The sequence below is a fragment of the Perna viridis genome, chromosome 11 (genome assembly GCF_037379345.1).
Source record: "Perna viridis isolate PV_CMFRI_1.1 ecotype Kerala chromosome 11, ASM3737934v1, whole genome shotgun sequence".
NCBI lineage: Eukaryota > Metazoa > Mollusca > Bivalvia > Mytilida > Mytilidae > Perna > Perna viridis.
The window spans coordinates 8,363,395-8,383,760 of NC_142455.1; the positions used below are offsets into that span (position 1 = coordinate 8,363,395).

The 20,366-nt window shown below is 33.4% G+C and overlaps 1 protein-coding gene across 5 annotated transcripts in view; it reads left to right on the forward strand.

The window, feature by feature from the left end:
- LOC148602852 (calcitonin gene-related peptide type 1 receptor-like) overlaps positions 1-20,366 on the forward strand; it is a 46,043-nt gene that overhangs the window by 21,992 nt on the left and 3,685 nt on the right. For 3 of the 5 annotated variants that reach the window (XM_088551257.1, XM_088551258.1, XM_088551262.1), the window contains exons 2-10: positions 3,223-3,303; positions 7,561-8,005; positions 10,468-10,559; positions 11,723-11,814; positions 14,375-14,528; positions 15,228-15,378; positions 17,640-17,700; positions 18,461-18,527; positions 19,589-19,671. In XM_088551257.1, the coding sequence (XP_088407383.1) occupies positions 3,250-3,303; positions 7,561-8,005; positions 10,468-10,559; positions 11,723-11,814; positions 14,375-14,528; positions 15,228-15,378; positions 17,640-17,700; positions 18,461-18,527; positions 19,589-19,671 (1,199 nt within the window). In that variant the 5' untranslated portion in view covers positions 3,223-3,249. Of the gene's footprint in view, positions 1-646; positions 668-2,494; positions 2,597-3,222; positions 3,304-7,560; positions 8,006-10,467; positions 10,560-11,722; positions 11,815-14,374; positions 14,529-15,227; positions 15,379-17,639; positions 17,701-18,460; positions 18,528-19,588; positions 19,672-20,366 lie in introns of those variants that run through there. The other 2 variants (XM_088551261.1, XM_088551259.1) reach the window with 2 other exon arrangements.

Below are 20,366 nucleotides of genomic sequence, written 5' to 3' on the forward strand. Positions count from 1 at the left end.
AAGTGTTAGGTGTATTGAAGTTTTAAATGTTGTTCGCTGTGACGATCTTTCATTTGACTTCAATTTTGACATTCAAGGAACTATCCCGAGGTTTGCATGTTTGAACTTTAAGTAGTTTTCCAGGTAAAAATCATGCAAAATGTGATTGGTGTTTAGAAAGCCTACATATTTTTATTCATGATATTTTTTATTAAATTCTATAATAAATTGAAATTAGCATGTGGCTTTTTACAGAAGCCATGTTTTGGGCGATAAGAGTTATAGGAATGCACTGTAGAGTCCGGAATAAAGGGAGATCACTCTGTAAATGACACTAAAATTCAATAGAAAATATTAGGTTTCCCATGTGCATCATCTCCTAAGAGCAGACAGATTGAAATGAATGATTATAAGTAGCATTTCATCATATAGCCCTACAACGCAACTTAATACAAAAAAATAAAATAGATAGCATTTTTTGGGGTTTGTTACATATTACAGAATTTGCATGATTCTTACAAAGACGGATACTTTGACTGTGCAACTTGGTACCTTATGGACAAATACAACATTATAGAAATACTAGATTAAAGATATTATTTCTAGACTGGTGACAATACCTAAGTTACGACAATATTGATTTGATTGTAATCACAATGATGCAATACTTAGGAGCAGAAGTAAAAAGGTAAGCTTAGCTTAAGTACAAGTCCATATGAAATTAAGTCACAGACAGTTAACTTTAAAGGAACCGATGGTCATGTTCAGCTATCTTTGCCAGATTTTCATTTTCGAACTCCTCTGGTTGCCATCCTTTCATCTCCCACCACAATAAACAAAAAACAAATCAAAATCAAGAATGATAAGTCTTACAACGTGTCATTCTCATGGAAAATCTACAAAAAAATACAACCGAATGAAAAACTAAGACCGGTCTGAATTGCAAATTAAAGTCAATTCGGTGAGTTTACGAGATGCCTGACTCACTTCCTGTCTAATGTTAATAAAGACTGCTATTTAAAAACGTGAGAAAAAAAAGACTTAAAAGCTCTATAAATAGCAAACCAGTAACCCAAAGATATTGAATGGTCTTGTTCCCTCTGTAAATACACTTTATATCAAAAATAATTGATGTCACTGGCATGGTTAAAAAGTATTTAGCCCAAAGAAAATTAATTTTACTACCAGACTTCCGATATTTCATTTGAGATTTAAGATTCTATTTCAAAACGGAAACATTAATTCTTTCGATGCAGTAGTTTGGATAGCAGTCATTTCCTAGTCAGAAGTGGAAAGTACATTTGATATTTTTCAAAGCAACAGTTTACATAAGCACAATGTCTATTGTCGGCTTATTTTAATTATACATTACGATAGTAATTGTATGTAATACAAAGGAATTCCCGTAAGAGTGAAAAGGTTTGGGTTATCTGGTGATAATTGTTATGAATGTCAGTCTGTCAGATCTGTGAAAAATAATCCTGGGTGCTGTGTTCGTCTCTTGTCTGCTATAATTTACAGTTCGTATGATAGATAACTCACCAGATTTGCTTTGGGTTGTTTCACATGTAGTGCTAGTTTGAAATTAAACCATCCGGCATAAAAAGTTATTGATGTAGCCCAAATACCATGGGATCAATTAAGTCACCACAACACGTACATGTATCCAGAACAGTTTTCGCGGTTTTCATCAATCTTTTTAGTGTGAGTGTAAGATGTATACATTAAGTTTTGAAAATTAAGCTACAGTGGTAATTGGAAATAGCATTGAAATCTTTGAAATCAAATCTGCAGGATTACGGTGCTGAACTTTGATTTTTTTGGGGGAGGGGGTAGTATCAAAAATTTAAAATAAAATTCAGGATTGAAATTCAAGAGATACAAAGCCAGGGCAGGCCATAAGAAAGAAATAAAAGGCAGGATAGAAAATTCGATCCTAACCCCCCCCCCCACACACACACACTTTCCCCTAAAAATCAAATGGTTGCTTCCTTACATATTTCATACCAAACAAGGCATTTGTTGAGTACATGTTTTAATAATTATTAATGCAAGTTTACAAGTTAGTCCTGTATGTTTGCTAGACGTCAAGTAAAGCACAGATAAGAGGAAAATATGAACAATAAATTTGATATCTATAAAATTGTCCATGCATATCTATACACATGTATACATGATTTATTCGCCGTTACATATACAATGTAAAAGTACGTTTGTAATTTATAATCAATTTTTCTACTTTCATGCTAGATTGACTATTCTATTTTAAAACGGAAGTCATAATTTTCACATGTAAGGGTTAGACTTACGATAATTTCCTCATTAGAGAACATTGATAAAAGAAAATCTAACAGTTTACATAAATAACAAGTCTGGTGGCTGGACTTTCACTGATTATTCATCAAACTGCGACAGGGTTCAAATTGGAAAAATCATCTCTATTATCCTGGTATCTTCATTTGATGTATTGGATACCTTGGAATAAGCCGGATAAACAGTTTACAATAGACTATGGTTTTGTCAAAGCCGAAACGGTAATCTGAAAGTAATTCTAACTGCGGTCTTTGAGAAGAAATTCATATTATAAATTTTCTATTAGGATTTTCTGGATTTCAGAGTAAGTCGCAATAAACGTATCTATTAGTTTGGTCATCGTGACCTACAAATGAGATTTTTACAAAGGGCCAAGTTTCGTTATTTTTCTGTGAAAATTACATGGCACATAAGTAAATGTTACAGGCCAGTACGGTTAATGTAAGATGTCTTATCTTCATAATTTCTGTTTGGTAGATTTAGATGTCGCACCCCTATACTCGCGCGCTAGTTATGGGGATCAATTCGTGAGGGGTCACGGGCCAATGGCCCTGAAAATGCAACAATGACTCAAACCGATTGGCGTGCATTGATCTATTTCCCCTTTTGTATACAATGTGAAAATAATGCATTCAAATTACTGGTCAAGTGTATTAATAGAAATCACCCATGTTTTGTCTCAAGAATTGGTCACTGACCCAATATGAGAAAATCCAAGAGTTACATGTATATCTGGGTTACATGAATGTTTGCTGGTACCTCAGTAGAAAATGCGTAAGCTTGAATTAACATGATAAATTCAATTCCCGTCTGGTAGTGTCCTTTTACACGTGAAGTTATCCCGTTTTTCTGGTACACATGTACTATATACATGAATGCAAATACGGTAACCTATATTTTGAGCATAACCATTATTTGTTTTGATTCTAGGTGATGTAATGGACAAAGACCAAAAATATGCGTAGTTTCTTCACAGTTCCAACAGCGTTCCGGATTTTTATCTTGTCACAGGTACATTGTAATATACGGAAGCCGGTTAGGCCACTTGAAAAAAAATATTATGTCGTAAATATGACATCGTATGTCGAAATTACGATATAGAATAGTCGAAATTTCGATATACGATGTTGTAACTTCCACATAGCTATATCGTAATAACGACATAGGATGTCGTATTTTCGACATAACTATATCGTAATTTCGACATACCTATATCGTAATTTCGACATATATTTGTAAGATGTGGCCATAACCGGCTTCCGTAGTAATATATGTAGTCATCCTTTTCTTTTTTGAAATATCAGATTATTAAGGGGAGAGCAAACAACAAAGAAATTTTCCTATTCAGACAGTGCTACATACATGTACATGTGTACACTGCCAAATTAACATCACAGTCAATCTGATATCATGTGTACACATGAAGATAGGTAAGTAAGCAAAGGCGGATAAAGAGTATTTGAAATATTATCATTTACTCGATTAGGCCTAAATTTTAAGGATATTTGAAATATTATTATTTACTCGATTAGGCCTAAATTTTAAGGATAACAAAACTTGTTAACAAAAGGGATATTACAGGTTTTCATCCCCAGAACCTTTTTTTCTCTTTTTCTTTCTTTCTTGGATCCGTTACTGGCGAGTTCAATTGTACTCAATGTTATTCTGATAGCGTCCATGCAAAGATTAGGTAAGAATTTCATAGTTTTCTCGTTCCCATGTTGTTTAGATTTAATTATAAATAAAGATAAGATGTAGCGCTGGTTACCCCTACAGTTTTTATAATCCTCGTGGTACAAACCTTTGCTTCTGAAAATCTCTAATTCGTGGTCTTAAAATGAGATATGCTTCCTTACATGTAAATGACATTTCATAGTTCTGAATGGCTTATACAGGTCAATGCCGTGTTTGTTTGATGCGAAATTCTCGATTGGCAAATGCAATAACTACATGTACTTCAATGATATTTAAAACAAACAAAGTTCAACTAAAACAGACAATTCATGGTATAGGAGTTTATCAAAAAGGGTGATCCGACAAAGTAATCTATAAAAAGTGAGCGAGGGGAGGGGGTCCAGCAGTCATTTGTACATTTTTTATGATAAACTTTGTACAATACCAAACAATTCCAACAATGAAGGAGGGTGCGGGTCCACCAACCCCTGTAATCCTCCATTAGGTCCACCACTGCAGTGAGTCTGTAAAATAAATAGAAAAATATAAATCAAAGGTCTTGAATTCCAAACTTACAAATTATTTTTCTTTTATTTTACAACACTTTTTGTCAAAATTCCATATGCTTTCAAAGCAAAACTAAAAAAAAATATTATATTTTTAACTTTTTGCACCCATCTGACTTGATTTAAGCGTCCAATGATACATCTATAACGAGAAGACGTATCGCTAATGTGATTATTCTCTTAAGTACAATTTACATTTTCTTAATTGATTAAGTGTTTTGTTGATTATAGTATTGCACCAGCAGGTCTTAAGATTTAATTGTCCTCTTCAAAATCGTTTTAAAACGTATCCATTCATTTTGTGAGTGTTCTTAAAGTTTGATACAATTTGTTTCACAACGGAGACGTTTGTGTCACGACCCACACAGTGTTATATTTGCATGCTATTTCGAAATCATGCTCATGTTACGGTTATATGAAAGGACAAGGAATGCTTGAAACCAGTTATTAATTGCATTTTCAAGTCTGAGAGACAAATAATCTAATTGATTCAAGAAACGAGGCGATCAAGGTGAAATTCAGCCGACAAGTTTAAACTTACTCTCTTATTTCTTCCTTATTGACATTTTGTTTATTCTATCGCAAGATTATCGTTTATTGTCATTTTGTAACTGTTCAACGCACTTTAAGGAAACTAAGATAGACGATAATAATTCTTCTTATAAAGGAAGAAAATAATTTGTTGCTAAATTGCCCCCATTTTGACCAAACTCCTTTCTTCGCAAGTTCAAGTCATATCGTAAAAGAATCACATTGATTCTACTGTTAAAGCAGTCTGTGGTAAAGGAATTAAAGATATGTCGTCAGCCAGAAGATAAAGTGCAGTGTCAGTGTCCCGGCCTTTGGGTGTTTACAGTTTCCATTAGATAAAGGAATTTTGATATATTGTTCCTTTCAGTTATATTGAAAAACTTTCTAACAAGATTTATACAAGATTCCGCGGGATCCAGCACTGTGTAATTGGACCACAATAACCACATGCACGTTCCCCTGCATTAATCCTTCAATGTTTTCCATCTGTCAAGTGTTGCACTTGCTAATCGGATTGTTAAAAAGAGAATACAGATTGTTCACCTATTTTACAGTTAAGATGCAGCTGAAGCACAACACCAAAATAGGGCTTGTAAGTTTCGGTCGCGTCCAAGATTTGGTACTGTAGGGTACACATTCATATTTTAATTATAGTACATGCATCAGAATTTTTTATTTTGTCTTTAAACTTAATTTATAGTGTATATATACCGATAGGTAAGAGTCATATTTTATCACCGAGGTTTTTATTTATAGAGTTGTAGTATATTAATTAACCTCTGAGTGGGATTTGTGGATCCATTCTCGTGTATTAACAGAGTCACGTGACGAGACATTAGAGCCATATAAAATGAAGTGGACAAAAAGGAGACGCGCCATCCTCATCACATACATGTAAATTAAAGGCTATGTGGACATAACAAATTTACAATTCAAATAACACTGAGAAAATACAAGTAATTCTTCCATTGATATATCAATTATAATTTAATGGAAAATACAATTTTTATAATATACTGTTTCTGTAATATCATATCATAGAAATGTCTCTTGGGTCGTTGTATGGACCTTTGTTTCTTTGGATGGAATATGCATAATGAACTGTAATGTGTACCCTTCAGAAGGGTACGGTCACCATTTTATTGCTTTCCGTGTCCTAAATTATAGTAACGCGACCAACAAGCATGCAACTATGAACAATCGCTTTCGTCAGTGTCAGGATCAGGACAGATGAGTGTTCAGTTTTCATTAACTGATACTTATGGCTCAGTTAACTGTATCGGCACTACAGTGTTAACTTTATTTGTACTGCAGCGTTAACTGAAACTTAACGGATGGCGTTCAAAAATATTACTTTCAATGTTTTTGAACTAAGAAAGTTCGACCATACGCAATTCCTTCATAAACCTACAACAAAAGAATACCAAATGCACATAAAGAATTCCAAAAGTTCACATGAACAATAATTTTGATCTATAATATAAAGTACAAATCTTATTCTTTCTTTTGTATTTTGATATCATAACTCTGACTAGTCTGACCGTTGAAATACATTTTCCACGTACAATTCTGACAACTTGTTTGATATAATGTAATGATAGCTGTTACAAATTAAACAACAGAGACATCAAGGCGAAAAATGTTTAATTTAGATTTGTCTTAAAGTAATTTTGGCATGTCGGTTTCATAAGATTCTGTCTGACTTTATAAGACAGATAGATTATTGATGGAAACATTCATGCTAAACAAACTCATTGTTTTGCCCATACAAACTGGCTGTGTTATGCGTACATGTACTTTCATTTTCTGCAAATACAGTCATGATATTTTGACATGTACGGCAGTTGTCATGAACACTTGCCGAATATTTGTATTGCTAGAAAAGGCAAACACTTGTGCGATTTTACGTTACTTATGTAACTACTCAAGAGAATATCACTATGAATCATTACTTTACACTTACTCCAGATGTTTATAAACTCGTCTGGTATTTCAATTGACTACCTGTAACATTTGTACAGTACGTAATCACCTGTTCATTTATTATATATACATGTACAGGTACCATTACCTTCACCTACTCACGATTGTTATAATCTTAAATTGGTACTTTGAATGACTACCTTACTACGGTACAACTTGTTCAGTTATTACATAAAATGGTACTTAGGAGTACTACGTTACTTATGTAGTCGCCTACTGAGGACGGTTAGTATCCGTATACTACATTACTCATCTAATCACCTACTAAGGACGATTATTAACATGATATAGTACTATCGATTACTACATTACCTACTTGGGTCTGTAAGAAACCATATACAAATGTATCACATTAAATGTACTTATGTAACACCTACTGGGAACGGATATAAACATTAACTCGATTATATTACAACGTAACCTGTATAAACTCACCCAATCTGGTTTCACATATTTTTTATTTAATTTTATGATGTGTGTTTCCATTTCACTATTTTCTTGATATTGTTTACAGGTGATATGTGTGCTCTTGGCTGCAGTAGAAAGAACGTGTCATTCAGGTGTAGGGCATCATCCTCCAAATGTGTTTGGACTTTTCTCATGCGCTTGGTGCTATCAATATTTATTCATACTTAAACCTGAGCGGGACCTATTTGCTTCAGATCGGGTGCCATATTTATACAGTGCGTCAAAGAAGTCTCTGATTACACCCGATATCCATAATGAGACGTTTGTCAATGAGATCTGTTCCACAATAAACAGTGATGAATGTCGTCGCTGGAAGTCGTGTTGTATTGCCGCTAATAAATGTTGTGAAAAACAGTTATCTACCCCTGTGAAGAATTCAAATGCAACATGCGGACGGACGTGGGATGGCTGGGGATGCTGGGACGACACAGAACCGGGCCAACAAGTATATTTGTCGTGTCCATTATTCTTGCATTTTGCTGATCCATCAAGTAAGCGTATACCATCATAATACATGTATCATATACATGTAAATATAGGATACATTTATTAAAATATAATTTATGATCATTGGTATGACAATAAATGTAAATGATCCCTTAAAATGAATGTAAAAAGGGAGTAATAGAAAAGAATGTCCCAAACAATGAAATCTAGCACATATATTTTGGATGGAATAGTATGATACGTCTACACGGTTTTCTGTTAAACTATTGTATCCGGGAACTGTATCTGGTTATGTTAATCTTACTAAAAGACGAACGCTGTAGACTAAGTTCTCATATCGGTGATCAAACTTGAACCTAAAACTGAGTTGAGAGTCCAATTTCAGTCCAACTCTGGAAGTTAACCTGTAACACAGAGTCGGTGTCTTTATTAGTTTCGTATCTTTTGCAAAACCAAATATTTATCTGTTTTAAGCTAACATCTTAGAGGTTTGTTAAATTATGAAAAAAAATACATCATAGTTGATGCATTTTTGTAAAAGGTATGATAGTTACATTTTGTATTTATAAAAAATATCAGTTAATTCAATTTCTTTCTCTTTTAGCTTTTTCCATCGTCATTAGCTCTTAAAGCAGTATATCAATACTTTTAACCTTTCAATTTGTCATAAAATCATAAATTTACTGCATGCCATGTTGATATGTGTGGTTGGTGCAAATAAATAAACATCTATAAAACCTGATTACTTGCTCTATCAGAGAGCACCGACCTATATCAAATGTTTTCATAAAGAAATTCGAACTATAATGTTATTAACATTTAAGTGTCAGTCTCTGTAAGAATCAGGCAGTGGGTGAAACATGGTATTGATTTGACTATTTAATTGTGCCATCAGAATCAAGGAAAAAGACAAGATTTTCCATATCATTTTGATATATTTAGTTACAATGTATAATTTCATTGAAATGCACAAAAAAATGAACATTTCAAGGGCAGATATATAAATGTAACTATGTCAAAAATCTCATTTTTCTGCCTTTCTGAACAAATCTAGTGATCCAGAAATTAATAAAATAGTGGTCGTTGAAAAATTTCATCTTTGATAGAAATTATATTGTTAGATCGGTGGGTTTCTGGCATGCATGTTGCTTATTTTTCCATTTTGCCTTATTTTTACAAATACTTACACGTAAGTATCTCATAATGTAGGTAAATTACGTTGAAGGAATAGAGGAAGCAATTAAGTGTCAGTATCTATAAGAATCAGGCAGTCGGTGAAAAATGGTATAAAAACCCGTCATTTTGATAGTGTAAGTTGACTACTTGCACCATCAGAATCAAGGAAAACAGACAATATTGTCCATATTATGCTGTACCATTGACTTACAATATCATTGAAATGCACTAAAACTGAAATGAGAAATCGGTTCACGGTGCAGATGGATACACCATAGCGAGACATACATGATAACTTGTGTAGTGATTACTTTCTTTATAACTAATCTTGTAGCATCACAACTCTTCTCCAGAAACATTTTCATAATATGTGTAGCCCTGTACAAAAGTCTCCGTTGTTTCGGCTAGCTCTCTAGCATAACATATGAGGTATGATATGGGAACTCAAAACGCAGGTCCTGAAGGGATGTTGCCATAGTAGAAAGAAACTGTAGAAAAATAATATCATGCCAGCGTAAATACTAAGAAAAATGCCATATTGAAAACTTTGTTGGTGTTGGATGCTTCCATGGTATATTTCTGAAGTAATATACAACATTGTTCTTGAATATAGCTCTCGGGTTACTAATTGCTACGTAGAAATATACATTGTGTATAATTTTTGGGCCAGTTTCAGCCTGCCCTGTGGCATGGTGGTTTCCTCGTCGTTCATTGAAGACTTGTGGGTAGTTGTTTCTAACATATACACCTATTATCGTAAAATGTGGTATATGTGCAGCGAAGTACACATATTCTGATGTTGTTTGCTTAAATATATTTATAGAAATTTAGATTCGGTTGCTTGAACTTTAACGTACGTCTTCGTAAGAATCAGGCAAAATGGGAAAGTCAGAAACATGCATGTCAAAAACCTATCAATCTTAAAATACAGTTTCTCTCTAGGTTGATCTCTATATTTGAAACACTTAATCTCCGCATCACTGGATTTGTTCAGAAATTTTTCAATAGAATATGATAGAAATGAGTTATCTGCCCTTGAAATGTTCGTTTTCATTTCAATAAAATTATAACTCAATTTACCTAAATAGTATGGACAATTTTGTCTTTTTTTCCCTAAATCTGATGGTGCAAATTTGTCAACATTACACTTTCAAAAATGGCTTTTTTTCATACAATGTTTTACCCACTGCTTGATTCTCACAGAGAATAAAATTTTACATGTAACAAATATGGACTTTAGTCTATTTTATAGCTATAAAACGTTTTTTATGCAACCCACTCATTATACTACAAATAAAGGAATTTTGCTTTCTCATCATTGATTAAAAAGGAGAAGCTATCAAGGTTTGCCAAGCCAATGGTAGCTGGGAGAAAAGACATGGCCAGGAGTGGACCAACTATCAACCATGCATGAATATGGACGTACGTTATGTTTCTTAATTTATATCTACATAATTATATTTATATTGAATAGATATAATAGATATAATTAAAAGCTCTCAATGATGTTTTCGATTAAGAGAACATTTTAGTACACAAGGAAAAATACTTTATTTAAAGAACACTTGAATGTTAGTTCTAAATCTGACTTAAAAAATCCAGAAACTGCCAATTGTGAGGGGTTAAATGGTGCCGAAAAACCCACCGACCAAACCATGCTCTTTTGGTCTACACACACTGTATGTTTAGGTAACAAAAGCCTTTCCTGAATACAGATTTGTATTTAGGAGAAAATCGTACACTCATTCATCTCCTTCTGAACTCAACCAAATCAAGACCGACAACTCTTGCAAAGTGCCAATTTTAAATAGAATCTATATAAATGAAACAATTGAATGACAAACTAAAATACTGCAGCCATTTTCACAAAAAAATCGAAAGAGTCAAATTAGTCGTAAGTTGTGACGTCACATATTTAACTCTATTATGACATCATAATTTACGACTAATTTTACACTTACGATTTTTTGTGAAAAGGACATCTGGTTATAAGATCTACATAGGCAATATCATTTCATATGATTTTCACATAAACTACACATAATTTTCACATGAATTACACATGCTTTTCACCTGTAGTAAACAAACCAATTTTTTATGACAGTTCACGTGAAATCCATGGGAATCAAGTCTCAATGTATCCTAAATTTCAAGCTAAAATTATTACATCAGTTTAAGGTCAGGTTCATAAGAATTCACATATAGCTCAAGTCACATGCATTTCACATGAACACTATATGCTTATGTATGACTGTTTTTAAATCAGAAATAAAAGAGGCTTTTGTTTGCCTTTTTGTTTTGTTTTGTTTTTGTTTTTTTTTTGTGTTTGTGTTTGTTTTTTTTTTGTTTTTTTTTATTTTTAATTTTTTTTTGTGTAACCTGAAATTTATCTCCTCCTGTTAATTTATAAAGACTACTATTTAAAACAATTAAGATTTTAAGGTAGACAAAACTTCTGCAAACTTAATGTATTTAGTTATCAATATATTTTCTATATAGAACTAAATTTTAATACAGATTTTTTATGCATACTTAATGATAAATTGATTTATTTCTTATCCTAATAGTCTGATTATTATTTGCAGGATTTAAAGACGTCCATCTTCATTGGTTTGGGCTGTAGTGTGGCCAGCATTATACTTCTATGTCCGTCCATATTTATTTTTCTCAGATATCAGTAAGTAGATCGTTCCAGTATTTACTTCCTTTGATGAATATTTTACCGAAGTAATTAAATGTAATAAATGCACTGCCGATTAAATTAACGTTATATTCAAAGAAAAGCGTACATGAATATATACATACGCATGGGTTTGTACTAAGACTTCTTCAAGGGGCTGGACCTAAGGAAAGGGACACAACTCTTGCAAATCATTGGAACGTTTCTACTCAGCATTTTACATCAATCTCATGTAAGCATCAACATAACAGATTTCATTCTGTTTCAAATGAAAGCTTGATGAACTTTGATGACATTGAAAATGATACAAATATATCACTGATTTCAAGAATTTCCCTTACCTTAGGTCTATCTCTTTAAATATGCACAAGTTTCAAAGTTTGTTGCGTCTGTGTGTATATCAAACATTCACAAATTGATCAAATCGTAAAAATGTAAATCTTTCCAAGTGTCATTGGGTTTAAGGGGCAATACATTTCAAATAAAACGAGTTTGGGATTTGACCAAAATGGTCGGATTTTTTTGTACTCATATAACCTTTGACTATTTATAATGCACTGCAATGTTCCTGTATCGCCGATGTTTTGCCCAAAGGAAATATACGAAACTTCCGGTCTGCGTTAAACTTATGACCATCTTCTAACTGCATACTTCCGGTCCCAGAGCCACAAAACTTTAAAAAAAAAATGAAGTACAGAAATTTCTGTACTGTTTGCGACATAAAAAAATTCAAGAGTTCTCGATTGGAGTTACCGTGAAAATTAAGAAAATTCTCAGACTTAATCTAAGTTTTCTATTAGTATTATTTGGCACCAGGCCCGAACGATCGTTTTCGAGTCATTCATATGCCAGAACTTCTTCATGGAATAAGACATCGCTCACGCTTTTTTCCTAATATGATTATAAAGACTTTGCTAACTGAATATTCACACAAGGCATCTAATAGAATTTTGGAAAAATAAACCCACAATCTCAAATTAAAGGCACTTTTTAAATTGACCAGGTGAAAAGTATAATTGAAGTCAAATCCGGAAATGACACGAAAGAGTGTCCGGAATATAAAACTTTTCCCTTTTATTTAATAGCTTTGTTCGTAATAGAATTCATCTCATTTTATGTTGCTTTATCACTTTGAAACAAAAGTCGTAAAACACAGCTCCTGGTAATTATTTTAATCTATACCATACGTTATCCATTTGAATTCATCCGCTCTCCTGGTGAAGCGACACTGAGCTGCAGCGTAATCACATTTAACTATATACTTTCTAAGTTCTACAACGATGGCTCAAATCTCTGCATACAATAAGAAGGTATAAATAAGATATATACAGAGTCTTATTGACCTTTAACCATCTTGTCAGTAATAGTTTCTTCAGACCAATTTAATTATTTATTTGAATTACCACGCAATATGACTGGAATTTTTCATTAAGGTTTGTAATGAAAAATGTATAACTAAGGCGGAAAAATAATTATATCCTTTATAGACCCATCTGTTAAATGGACGGAAGTGTAAATTACGTTATAATTAGTAGATTTATATTATATTATCCTACTAAATAATGGCATTAAAACATAACTTATCCGCGTTGGTTTTGAATCTTCTTTTCTGGAAGTTCTTGAATGATGTGAACGCATGCTGTTGAGTATAATGTTTGATCCCTTGCCAGTGGCTTACCCAGGATGGGGTTTTATTGGAAATTTTTGAAAACCTCATGCAAGGCTTAGTCAAATTATGAGCATTTATAGCCTGGATCCCCATTTTTTCTTGACACATTTTCAAGATTTCGGGACCCGCCAATACAATTTATTTAAGATAGAACTGGAGACTCTTTCTTTTAAAATAGAATTTGAAATGTTCATTGGCTAGTTTTTAAAGTTTCATTATTCCATCCTTATAAATGAGGTGTCGCAACGTAGGCGAAAAATATGTCTTGACCAATCAGGTCAATTACTTTCAAAATGTTTATGTCTGCGTAACACGAGAAAACAAAAGAAGCCGCTCACAATCGCTTTTTCGTCGATTTTGGCGATAACTTGTTTAGGCTTTTACACTAGAGAAGCAAATGTCTCTTAACATAAAAAATCTGAAATTAGTCTATAGAACTGAATCATTTAAGAATTCTTCGTAGTAATCAATTCAAGTTTATGTTCCCTTGGCTCCCGTTGCAATTTCTCCGTTCTGGCGCCTGTTGACGCAAGCTAACTTGATATATGAACATCTTTTCTGGAACGGTAATGAGTGTGAAAGTCGTATTGAGATGTATTGTTATTTAGATATGTGGGATCCTTTTATATGCCCCCCCCCCAAAAAAAAAATGAATACATTTAAAGAAAGTGAAAAAAAAAGCAATCGCTTTATACGACACGAATAAATGTTGTTTCTAAACTGCGACCTATCATTGACATTATTATTTTAAATCTAGTAATATTGATTATAAAACAAAATTTCATTTATTTTGAAAATCTCTTCACCTTATCATTACATAAAGTTGACCCAATGTCGCGCATGTAACATTAAATTGAATTTTTCATTCGTACAGTTTCTTTGTTCCAGAAATCTGCGAAAACAACATAGAATTCGTCTTCATATTAATTTCTTCCTGTCTTTGTTGTTGAAAGAGATTACTGTGGTATTGTGGGATTTGTTTGTGACGTATGACAGAATAACAAATGCGATTAGTAGTGAATCAGTGCTCTTTCAAAATGGGGTAAGTTTTAGAGAAAAGCCATTATTGCCTGTTATACTTATTCGGTCTATTTGATGTGTTTACCCCAAGGCCCGTGGTGCACACTTCAAAATTTAGTTGCACCACGTGATTGGGGTTATTTCTTATAGACCGAAAAAATATAACAATCATTCCTTGAATAATATTTAAAGAACATCGCCCAACCATAATTGAATACACTTTGATATTAATCATAACTTTTCTACTACTTAGAAATATGAAGGTCTAAACGATAAACTTTCTTTGAGCATATTAACTTGCACTAGATAAAAATGCAGTTATTTCATTATTGCGTATCCCATTCTTATCCATTTTTGTCATGACCGTAGTACTCAATTCAGTAAACTACAATAGGGTTTATTATTCACGTTCTAGTTTCATTTTTCTTACCGGAATGTCTATTTTATTTATTGCCTTTCTTAATAATCCATTACATGTATGTGAAAGTAGATATTTGTCATATCTATCGATATTTTTTCACAGAAAGGTGTTTTTCTTTTAATACTGAACTCAACGCTCTGTAAATGTCGATTCTCCATCCAATAGAAAAGAAGATTAGGACCCATTCACGGAGTCACGTGACGCGACTTGCATACCCTATGTATATGTATCAATAAAATTTTACATATGAATGATCATCACCATTAAACATTTATTATTATGGTGTCATTTATTTTCCAGGTAGGATGTAAGATTCTTTCATTTTTGAAGATATATCTTAAAAGTGCCAGCTTTACATGGATGTTCTGTGAGGGTTTCTTTCTTCACCGATTGATGAGCGATGCTTTTTCACCTCCCAGATCACTGCTACCATTTTATGTTGCAGGTTGGAGTAAGTGTTATCCGCAGGGAAATAAATATAGTATCGTTATTTTCATAAATTTTATTTTGATTAGTTTTACTAATGCATTATATGATAATAAGTGGTGTAGTTACAATGTATTTAAAGAAGCCAAGATTTAAATGATGACAGGGTTTTTTTTAACGACCTTGAATACTAATGTATGCTTCTCGTGGTCGGTGTTAGTGGTTAGTAGAACCAACTGGTGTTGTGGCGGAGCCCAGCCTTCGGGATACTTGACCGCAGAACTCGTTCAGAGTTTGTCCTACTAACGGCTGGGCTGCTGTGTTGACGCTCTGGCCTTCTCCCAGACCCGACGTGGATCCGAAAGCGTTTCCCCACTATTTAGGAGTACGTCATCGTGTAGAAGGAAGGCGCTTCAATATGCTTGCGATAGGAACAAATCAAAATACTTTTATTTGCTACGAGAGGCTTCCGTATTGATTTTGGTCCTGGCTACGACTTTTGTCATGTATTTAGGATTAAGTGCCATTCTCTATAAGAATCAGGCAATTCTGCGTTGTTTTTTCCTTCGTGTGCCACACCTTACACACATTTTGCCTGATTCTTGGACAGAAAAATACTTAAATATACTTGTTTTGCACATGCATTTTAAGTGATTGTTTAAACCCTAAAAAGTATATTGTTAACCCCTAATGGTATAGACCACACCATTTTACTCAGGACACACTTAAAGTATCAAGATTAAATATATCGTATAATGAACATGACATGCAAAAATCAGTATCACATGCTTTGTAACAACCGTCGACCTACATGTATATCACCCTTCGGGCTGGTATCCCTTTGGATGATATAGGGGTTTCAGGTTGATATTGCATGTGATACATATTTTAGCATGTAAAATTCTGTATATATAATATGGAAGAATATATTGATACATTGTTAGCATCACTCGTATGGTTTTACCGTTTAATTTGTCGCTGTAATGCATGTAGATCAAAGACACTCACCATCATATCTGAATACCAGTGAACGAATTCTTCTTCCGTTTTCGTTGTTTGTCTATGACAGACAGCCCATGACAGATAGTTGTTAGCGACCGGAACACGCAATGTAAAAGTAGTCCAGTAAAGTTCAAAGAGTCAATAAAAAAAATAATCCAACTCTTTGTACGCAGGTTCACATCTTTGAATGATAATGTACATGTATGTTATAACATATTCAAATTTTACAAAAAAACTTAAGAATTAATTTCTATATAACGTTATTTTCGCGGTGATTACTGTTAATCACACGTGGTAAATCGGCGCCTAGTAATACGACTTGCATTTTATGCAAATTCAGTACTCATTACCTTCCATTGTAATTCCTCACCTTTGACTGTAAAAAGGGACGAAATACGTTCTTACACTCTTGGATTTCTTCTAGTCCTACGATAAATTCCTCGTCTTTTCACTCGTTCCGCTGTACGCCATCGTGAACAGACGGGACTTTTTCACATTGGTGGCAGAAATCCCAGATCCTCAACACTCGCGTAAAAACCTCACTCGTGCCAAGAACGTATAAAGATTTAACACGTGCGCAAGTTCCGCGCACTCGTTAGATCCAGGGGTTCTTCGGCACTCGTGATCATATTTTGGTTATTCCATCTTTCAAATTAATTATTCTATGAAGAATAGGTAGGTAAAAGAGTAATCAAGGGAACCAAGTTTATAGCGATAATCAAAAGAATGTAATTCAGGGACAAAGACCAGACATGGAAAACAGACATACACAACAAAGAACATAAAGTAACTGAAATCATACATTCAAAGTAACAAAAGCAAATGAGCAACTCGGACTCCACTTAAAACTGGGAGCATGGACAAGGTGCATCGGTAGGGTAAGCGTCTTCTGCTTTTCTAGAAACACCCGCCGAGTTGCTCATAAAAAGTCAAGTCCGGGGTAGAAAAACGAAGAAAGGAAAACTATGACCCATTGAATAAATCAGTTTTCATGGTGCAGATGGATACACCATAACGATCCACGAGTTCATGATGACTACCATAAAATTTTGTAAAATCGTTTTCTTGTTATAAGTTATTTTATATAGACACTTACATTGTATGGGAGAATGTCTTGCTGCACTATAAAATGATAGTATACCTTATTTCATACAAAAAAAAATACCAATGGTATGTGCTAGGTTGGATAGAAAATACTGGGTAGGTAGGGTAACCTTCAACAAACATTTTTACTCTGATATAATAGGAACTGTACACTATCCAGACATCCTTATATCGTTTCAGCTGTGCCTTTTACTACGACACTTGTATATGCAATTTTACGGGCTGTTTATGCAAATGCAAGGTAACTTTTTGCATGACTTATTTTGAAAAAAAAAGAAAACTAAACGTTTTTTTAAAAATGCATGAACATGGATATTTTTCCCAGTATTTCCAACATCATCTATTGTTTCATGATAATTGTTTAATTTGATAAATATTGAGATTACATGTAAAGTTAATTCCGGGATGTTTGGACGCCGCGGCTCAACAATTGACTGTCTTTAAAAAAAAAAGAAATTGCAGCAAATATACCAAGACGAAAATCAAGAAATAAGTACTAAATACACATCAGTTCTGCAATGCAAATTGATAAATGTTATTATAATAATAAATAAACAACAGTTCGCTACTGATCATAGGTAAAACAATATTTTTATATGACGTCCTTCAAAGCTCTTTAGACCACATGAAGAAACTAGTCCAATTAGAAACTCCATTTTATTATTGTTTTACCACGGGTTGGCCATGTTACATCATTGTTTTACCACGGGCTGGCCATGTTACATCATTGTTTTACCACGGGCTGGCCATTTATGTCGTCATTTAATGCCTCACTATCGTTCAGAGTAAAACAATGATGTAACATGGCCAGCCCGTGATAAAACAATGATGTAACATGGCCAGCCCGTGGTAAAACAATGATAAAATGGATATTTCGTGATTTATTTCTTAGATAACCAAACAGTATGTGAACCATTGGTCATGTATGACAAATTAATTCGTAGTTTTGTCCACCTAATTCTTCAGTGGTCTACATCTAAATAATGTCATTACCGTTTCAGCTGTTGGTCCACTGGTTATAAGAATTTTGAGTGGATATTTGATTCTTTAAATCTAATCTGTTTAGTGGTAAGCTGTATCAAAGCAATGTTATTTTAATGACATTTTTTAACTAGTCATGTAAGAGAAAAAAAAACGCTTTTGAAAAAGACCGTGAAATGTGACTTCAATTGTTGGATTTTTTTAACATCTGTGCAATTTCCACGTACAAGGTTGCTGTAATTGAATGACTTTGTGAAATGGACGGGCTTAAGGGGTTTAAAATATGTAAACCAGTAGAAAAACATCGTGAGATAAGTAGGAACGAGCTAAATATACTACTGATCATATGGTAGTATTCATTACAACACAAACAAAACCCCGGAAAGAACGGTACGATCAAATGATGCTCACACACGACGCTTAAGTGTCAGTCTCTCTAAGAATCAGACAGCGGGTGAAACATGGTATGAAAAAACCCATCATTTTGATGGAGTAATTTGACTATTTGATCTATCAGAATCAAGGAAAACAGGATTTTTCATATCATACTGGATCACTGAATTACAGTTTTATTGAAATGCACTGAAAATGAACATTTCAAGCGCAGATTACTCTGCCTAAATCCTCATTTTTCTAACATTCTATTGAAAAATTTCTGAGCAAAGCCAATAATGCAGAATAAAATTATGGTCGTTTTAAAAAAGAGGAGGCATCCTTGAGTGATAAAACATTGTCAGATCGGTGGGTTTTTGATATGTATGTTTCTGATTTTTCCCATTTTTGCTTGATTCTTACAGGGACTGACACTTAAACAAAGATTGTTTTAGAAGCAACTTGATACAATCATATCCATGTACTTAAAATAAATTTTGTTATCAAATCGATCGTTATAGATATACAACGCCTGACGATGTAAATAGTTGTTTTCTTCCTTCTGTTCAGCTACATTTAAATAGCTCAAAACTAGTTAAGAAGACATTAAGCAGAGATTGTAGACATTTTGCTAATTAGTAATTAGCATTATATCCCATTACTTAAGATAAACGATGAGGAAGGGTTGTATCGATGAATTCATGTCTTTAAACTTATCTTTAGACCGCTATGATTACCGTTTTGATACAGCATGGCATTGCCTTTTATTTGAACAGGTGAACCTGGTATTTCTCTGTAACATACTCCGAATACTTCTCACACAGATGCAGTCACATCCTAATGAGCCCAGTAATTTTAGGTTTGTTTTATTTAAAAAAAAAGTTAATGAATTTCTACTAAGTGAAACTCTGCAATACCGTGTTTATCATGCAGCGAATACATATAACGCATATGCAGTCTCGTCCTAACAAACCAGTAACTTTAGGTTTGTTTTATTTAGTACCAATCCATGTAAAATCCACACACTGCCTATGGTAGCGGTGATTCATGATGTAGAAAAACTCGCTGATCAAACGATGCTTTTTTCGGTTTACATATGCTATATTTTTACTTTAATGTAATAATGTATGTATAATTGAGAAAACCATTCATTTATTTGTCACTATAGCTACAATCAACCAAATCAAGAACGATAACTCTTACAAAGTGTCAATTTCATAAACAATCTACATAAGTTTTATCACGAAAATGCAACAACCGAATGACAAACCCTGCCTGCTTTTTATAAAGAATACTACTTAAATAGACAACAGTGAATTTCACCTTAATGATATACAATGTACTGTTCATCAAAAGCGCTTTAAGACGAGGTCAGGCATTAAAATGCAATTTATGACATTCAGACATCTATTACATGTGTCCTTATTTACATTTCATTATCCCAACCATTTTCAAACTATATGAAAAGAATAACTGAAAGATATTAATATTAAGATTTATTCCTTTGAAATCGGCTTGAAAAAATTTGCTGGTACTGTTTTAAGCTTTCGCACA